This window comes from Hyposmocoma kahamanoa, unplaced genomic scaffold, assembly GCF_003589595.1.
Source record: "Hyposmocoma kahamanoa isolate Upper Pololo Valley unplaced genomic scaffold, ASM358959v1 63, whole genome shotgun sequence".
Classification (NCBI taxonomy): domain Eukaryota; kingdom Metazoa; phylum Arthropoda; class Insecta; order Lepidoptera; family Cosmopterigidae; genus Hyposmocoma; species Hyposmocoma kahamanoa.
The window spans coordinates 7260179-7268134 of record NW_020653851.1 but is presented as its reverse complement, the minus strand read 5'-3'; the positions used below and the strand labels follow the sequence as shown (position 1 = coordinate 7268134).

The following is a 7956-nucleotide window of genomic DNA, read 5'->3' as shown; positions in this document are numbered from 1 at the left end:
TTATTTCCTAATTTAGAACTCTTTTCCAATTCCTTTTTTTGTTGTTAATTCTTTACTTTTTTAAATGGAGTGAACGGATTTTCGAGTATTCCATTTTTCATCTGCAGTCAGAACATCAATGTCGAATTAATTATGATACGAATTATTTATCACACGTATTCACCAGATCTGGCCGCAATTGGACTTTTTAATCTAACTTTTTACAGATTTGCATCAAATGAGGAAGTGATACCTGTAACAGAGGCTTATTTCTCAGGTTAACAAAAAAATTTTGGATCGATTGATGTGTTGGGGTATCGCTGGTCAAAGTTAAAAGATTATGTAGAAAAATAACCCATAATTATTTTTTGTCTTCTCAAAGTTACGGACTTGTCAATCATGTATTTGCAATACTTGATTGGCGTGACAATCATAAGAATAAAGTAAATTTTTATCATAATACATATCATAGTAAACAATTTTAATATTTATCGAGTTCTTAGGTTTTCGCGATTGTTACACATAGGAAATGAAACTATTTTTCCGGATTTAGAATATTACTAAATATTTAAATTTCATTTGTTTGTGTCTCTTCACTTGTGTTATTATACTGCCTGTACATTGTATGTGGTATTTATAAGTGACTTGTGCCATTACGATTTCCTGTTACTTGCCGCATAGTTAACTATGTATTTCTCAATGTCGCAAATTGTATGAAGTAATCAGAAGAGTTAATTCGAGTGATACTATTTTTGTGCTTTGTGCTATTGCAATATACTGTACAAAGAATACAGAACATTAATTTTTTTTAAGTAAATGGATTTGCAGTTTCTTCTTCTGGAGCAAAGATAGGATCTACGATGGAACGAGCTCGTCCAGAAGAAGCCAATTAAGTCGCACCTTAAAGATACTCGGGTTGTATGTGCTTGGAAAGACAGACACAGGCAGGCAATTCCATTCCTGGGCTGTGCGCATAATAAAAGATGACGAAAACGCTTAGTACCTACGCCTGAAGGGAATATCGACTAAGTAAGAATGATATCCAGCTTTACGTCTGGATATCCGATGGTAAAAAGGGGCGAGTGGGATGAGGTCATGGAGCTCATGGGCACAGTGACCGAATATATTCTGTAGTAAACCGACAGACCGGCAACTTTACGCCAGTATGCAAAAGTATAAAGTTTGGATTCGAGTTTATCGTCGCCAATAAGGCTCCGAGCTCTTCGTTCAACCGAATCAAGAGCCTCAAGTTGATATTTCGCTGAGCCATTCCATAGGTGACTTCAATACTCCATGCAAGGTTGGACTTGTGCTTTGTACAGAGTTAAGAGTTGTCCAATTCGTCAACGGGCGTAATTCACTTTTAATAAGTACTTACATGTGAATATATGAAACCGTGATTTGAAAGTTTTGAAGTCCGGTTTTGAAGGGTAAGGGTGCTGGTGAAATTACATGGGACTTTTCAAATGCAACTGTCGTGCTCTTATACCTATTATATTGTTTTATTGCGTTTATCTCCGTTTTGTAATATTAGGAAACCCTCCGGGGTTACATCCAGGACTTAACACCACACTTAGTAAATTTGAAATTGACTAGTAGCAGTAGAGTTCCTTGTGAAAGATTGTCTCTGCCATCTTAACTATTTCTGCCGCCAAGCAGTATTGTGAGCATTTCTACGTTCCGGTTTTGAAGGGTAAGGGTGCTGGTAAAATTACAGGCACATGGGATTTTTCAAGTTATGTCTCAGGGTGATGGCAGCAGCCAGTGCACCTCAGATATTTGCAATTCAAAGCTCTGAGTGGCACAGCAACTGTTATGGACAGGCGTGTCGTTTACCATCAGGCGCACGACTTATTCGTCCCATCACTTAGTATCATAAAAAAAATTGACAAAATCAGTGAATAATGTGGTCTGTGGTGTTTTCTCTATTCCACAATTATTATTATGAGTTACTATAGTATTTGGTTTCACGTACATCGTGTGTATTTTAAAGAAATATAAGAACCTGGTTTACATACGATTTTAGATTTAATACTACGTTTAAGGCACTTCATACTACCATTTATTTTCTAGATTCAAGGCCGAATAACCAGTTTTATATGAGTTTTATATCATGTCTTGGAAGCAAAAAGTTACTGCCACTATTCATTTTGTTTCTATTTTTGTCTGTCTTTGCATCGTGTGAACGTCTTTTGTTTTGAGAATAGGTCTGTATGGTTCTACTTTTGTATTTATATTTAAAATATTACTATGTTAGGTTTAGTAATACTGGTAAGTAGTATTTTTTTAGAATAAAACATTGAACTTGACCTCCAAAATAACTAACTGCAATTAACTTGTTCTAAATGCAGCTAGTTATGTATGAAGATAAAGATATCACACCCTAGGTGTAATAAGGCCACATCTACAAAGTGGTAAGGAGAGAGGTTTAAGAATTCAACGAATGAAATTAATTGATAACATTTTATGCTTAAATAGGAGATTTATAATATTTCGCATATACATAATGTGAAATTTATGTGTGGTTTGTGTTGTTTTTATGATCTTCATGTGATAAAATTAATTAATTAATTAATAACATGTGAATTAAGGGTACCTACAAGCATTGCCATTTTAAGAGAAATTCTATTGTTTCACGGAACTATAGCATTAGTATATTGCCTATAGTAAGTAAATATTTCGAAGTGGGCTACTACCGAAAATTGGACCTTACATCGTTTGGTTTTAAAAAAGATTTTGGACTACTCTTGAAATTGTTTGATTGTAAGTAGGTCTTTTATAGATCGATACCTCCAAAGAACAACTACGCCAACTTTATTTTTTGGTAATTTTCTACTATTTTTGTAAATAGTCATATGTATGTATTTACTAATATTGTTCCCCGAATTTTGTGAAAAAAAGAAACAAAAAAAAAGTTTGAAAAAACAAAGAAAAAACGAATTTTGTGAAAAAAAATAAAGAAACAAAATAAAAACAGAACAAGTCCAAAATTAAGCTGGCGTAGTGTTCATTGGATGTATCGAGATAATCAAATTTATTGTGAGCAAAATACTAACCAGTTGTAGGTTTCTTTATCACTGCACAAATAGAAACCGCTAATCCTGATAATAGTGCTGCTGTCAGAATAGCCATACCCCAATTGGTTAGGTATAGGAGCCAGTAGTAGCTGGGACTCTCGCACAGTGACCAAATAAGTATACCCAAGGCGACAGAGGCCAATATTAATCGCACCACTAGTAGTGGTACAGCTGAATCTCCGCGTTGCCATGCCGATGCGTAGAAATCACTTAACTTGTCATGCGTCGTCACCCAGAAGTCCGATAGGGTTACGTTCTTCCTATAACATTTTACCATGTTGATCAAAAGGTTTTGCTAGTGGTAGCAAAGGTGTTTACTTTTAGAAATCATTTAGACATGTTTAGTATTAATTTACATAAACTGATAAACAGCTAAAACTTCTAACAACACACTTTTGCTGCGAACGAGTTAAATGTGATGAGAGAATTGGACTCGTAAACTTATCCTTGTGTCAATGATGGTTATCATTTAGTGATAATATTAATTACTATATAGTTAAAAGTTGTGCAAAACAAATAAATAATATTTGTAATGTCCTGGCACAGTTACGAGTTAAAATATCGGCGAATTATTTTAATTATGTTCCGATTTAAATAGTATTTTCAAGATTATATAGGTCGACGTAACAGTAGAAAGCTATAAAACGCGTTGCAAGCGTAACTGCAAACCGCAATTTTTTATTATCATTGACAAGATTTATATAATTTGAACTAGAAGTTTCGTTTGAATTAAAGGCAGTGGCCATAGAATTGCCGCGAGAATATAGAAATACGCGGATCGCGCACGGATCGCGAACGGTCACTGGTTGACTGTCCACGCCGCAGGCGTTGCGCCTGCGCCGGTGGTGCAAGCTACACCTCCAGTTTACTTGCGCAAACGATATTTCACATTTATGTAACTGCCCGTTTTTCTCTCCAGCTGACTCAACTAACCGTATTGCGTAGAACATACTATACACATACATATCATGTACATAATTATAATTTGCGTCAACTGATCTCTAATAGTCCCAGTTTACAAACTGGTTTAATTTAAATTTTATAAGCATAAAATAAGATTTACTTTATACAAAAAATATTTTTATGAATTCTTTTTGAATACATATTTAAATTTTTATTATTCTTGCACATATTCCAGAAATTGCAATTAAAATTTAATAGTCGCCGTAGTAAAGTTGTTGCAATTAGCACATTTTTTAAATTATTTATTTTTATTAATAATTATTTATTACAATTTTGAATGTCTTGAACAAAAGCTAAACCTCAATGTTTATGTAAACAAAGTATGAATTAATATTCGACTAACACGATGGCCCAACGGTTTGCAATGTGGGCGCTGGATTTGGAGGGCCTGGGTTCGATTTTCGGTAGGGCCAATTTGGAAAATGAACTTTTCTAAATTGGTTCTTTTTTTTAATATATAATAGACACACGCTTGGCCACAATCTGACCTGATGTTAAGCGACGATGTGACCGACGATGGGACGCGTTTGCCTAAAAAAATGCCTATTCATTTTAGCCTTGAATAGCCCCAAATTGTACTTTTCGGGAAATACAGAGCATTCCATTCCTTTGCTTTAAGCATCAGAAAGGAGGAAGCACAGCGCATAGTGCGAATAGGTGGAATATCAACGACATAAGAATGGAGTGCTTCGGACCTTCTAGTCGACTAAAGGAGGAACGGTGAGGGTGCAACTAAATTGGAAAGTTCCTGCTCACACTCCTCGAAATGTATCCGATAGAAAACCGACAAGCAGGCTACTTTTCTGCGATGGTCGAGATTTTGTAACTTCGACTCCACAAGAGAATTGTTGTTAATAAGTCTGCTTTTCGCTCCACCGAGTCCAAAGCAGTTGTTAAGGCAGTGAGTCTGGCTGTTACGTGTAGAATTCCATTGCTCTGGTACTCGTGGTACAGGGAATTCCCTAGTTTGAGACCAGGTAATTGGTGCGGTTATCTAAAAAAAAAAGAATAACGCACACACTCAACATAGCCCCGCACTAGGGAAACTCTGTGTCACGGGTGCCATGGACACACACATAGACAACCACAAATTACACCCAAACTCACGAGAGAAATAAACGTAGGCCATACACATATTTCTCCCAGAATGGGAATCGAACCCTGGATCTCTGCATGGCAGTCCGGCATGGTAACCGTTCGGCCACGGAGGCAGTTATATCTCTGGCACATTATTATTATTATTAATACACAACAACACAATCATGAATATGTAGAAATTAAAATTAAAATCAAGAAACATGTTAATCTAAACGAATTTGCAGCTATAACAAATATTTGAATAAACGAAACTTGTATGTTTATGACATTTAATAAACAATAATTAGGTATTTACCTTTTCAAAAATAAGTAAAACAAAGGCACGAAGGAAATGCAACTTAAAGGCGATTTGAAAATAATTTACCACATCTACTTTACAGTGACAAAATTTTTAACATACTTACATGTTTGGGGTTGTAAAAATTTTCATCAAATAACAAAAACACTACGAATTATTTGCAAAAATACTTAAAATATGTACAAAATCTGCACATAGTAGTCCACATATTGCCCCACTTTTGCTAAATACTCATCTATGTGCACCTTAGAGGATGGAAAAAAATAAAGGAACCAATTGTTAAGATGTGCACATTAAGCGTCAAAACATTGCAGACTTAGACATATTATGTTCTACAAATACTCTATGGGTAAAATTAATATAGAGCAATGAGGATACAATCCTCATGTAACATAATGCAACTCTTACGTTAGAAAAATGTCAACAGAAGTTGTAATGCATATTGATGGGTATAACGGTACAACATATCTATGGGTAGACAACCTTCAAAAATTAAAAGTGAATAGTAAGACGTGGTTTATGGTATAATAATAAGGTCCAATCTATTGTAATTGATGAATCAAACCATTGACTTACAAATAAATGGACGACGGGTCTAATACAAAAACCACGAAAAAAATGTCCCAAGTCAACCTATTCGAAATTTAAATTGTTATGTCAACGCAGTATCGCGCTGTCCGTAGAACAAATGAAGACTAAAGCGGAGTGTCGCGCTCTGTATACGATTTTAGCGCCTTACAAGTGCGGACACTTTTTAGCGCGGACCCGACGTCCATATAATTGTAAGTCAATGAATCAAACCATTGACTTATCAAACAAACATTTACAAACAAAAATATTTCTAATATAAATTCCCATTTAGAATTTTTAGTTTCCCATAAAAATGTTAACATTGTAATTATTTAGTTTGTTTTTAAACTAAAGTTTAAAATCATTAGTGCAATAACAGCCACGAAACAGTCACATCTTTGATGATATCGTCTCTGGCCAGCAGATTAAGCTCCGCTGCATACGCGGTCCGCAGAATACGTGAGCTTACCGATGTTAGTACTGCTAGACTAGTTTACTTTAGTTACTTCCATAGTATAATGTCCTACGGGATTCTCATGTGGGGTAAAGCGGCAGATATTCAAACCATATTTGTATTGCAAAAACGAGCGATTCGTTCTGTGTACCGTCTAGGCTCTCGGGTATCTCTCAGAGAAAAGTTTAAGGAGACTGGTATCATGACTGTGGCATCACAGTACATTTACTCAAATATTTTATATGCCCGTAAAAATATACATAATTTCAATAAGAAAGAAGATATCCATAATATTAACCTTAGAACTAAGTCCAAACTCATGGTACCACGATTTCGTTTAACCAAGGTAAACAACTCTTTTATGGGGAACTGTATACGTTTTTACAATAAGATTCCGGAGCATATATTAAGTTTATCATTTCCTAAGTTTAAAAACTACATTAAAAATATTTTGATCGAAAAATCATATTACAAAATTGAAGACTACGTGTTAGATAAAGATATATGGAAAGACGACATGGCTCCAGAATCCACACAAATTTGATTCAAAGTGTATTCCATAGCATTTCAGTTTATTTGAAAAGAGCAATCCCTAGAGTTTCTTGCTCGTTCTTCTCAGGGAGGTACGCGTAGTGAACGAGCAGTAGCTTAAATGTGACGTTTTCAAGTGTAAATTTATTTTACCTATGGAATAAATAATCTTTGACTTTGACTTTGACTTTGACTTTGATAATGGATGAGACTATGAGACTATCATAAGTCTGCAAAAGATTTGATTTTTTTGTCGCATAAACGATGAATATTGAATGAAATTCATCTCCATAAATTTATATAATGAAATCATTAAAACTACAAAAAGTCTGCGTCTGCCTGGGCCTAAAGCGAAGTAAACGGGCTGTTGCGTCTCAATATCATTTATAATTGCACCACTTGCACCCACATTTCTGATTAATTGGGAAAATTTAACTGTAAGTATTCCATTTTGATCGCGTGCCTAATAGAGGGCGCCAGGGTATTGATTGCACCCGGGCACAGATTACTTAATAGTTACTACGTAACAGATACATCACTCTCGTACAAAATCGAAAATACCTACACTATAATAGCAGTACGCAAAGCAAATTGGCAATATAAAAAGGAACCTAAGTACGCTCCCAGAGAGGTGAAAATAACTTTGCCCGCCGTGAGCAGTCGTGCGAAGCCGAATGCTTACAAATGAAAGATTGGTATGAGCGCTTGCGCCGACGTTGGCGCATTTAGCGGTAGGCACTTATCGCGTAACCTTGAGTGGTGACCGAGCCCTGACCTGGGCGCTACATGAGCTAGCGCCGGCGCTGATATCTGGCGTCAAGGCATTATATATTTTCATACACATGTTGGGATGCACGAAAGGAGCCTCCCCGCACAACGTACCGCATCCTTTCGTGTACGACGTGCGCACCCTGAGCATCGGCAAGTACCTTGCGCTGATTGGTAAATCCTTTCACAACGATGGCCAGCATTATAGTGTATGCCAT

General features: G+C 35.9%; 1 protein-coding gene across 1 annotated transcript in view; it reads right to left on the bottom strand.

Moving 5' to 3' along the window:
* Positions 1-5528, bottom strand: part of LOC113230216 (protein rolling stone-like) — a 19627-nt gene extending 14099 nt beyond the window's left edge. Inside the window, exons 1-2 of the mRNA XM_026464035.1 lie at positions 5522-5528; positions 3036-3316 (exon numbers count right to left, since the gene is read on the bottom strand). Coding sequence (XP_026319820.1) covers positions 3036-3316; positions 5522-5523 — 283 coding nt within the window. The 5' untranslated portion in view covers positions 5524-5528. The remainder of the gene's footprint in view (positions 1-3035; positions 3317-5521) is intronic.
* Between the last annotated feature and the right edge of the window lie 2428 nt (positions 5529-7956).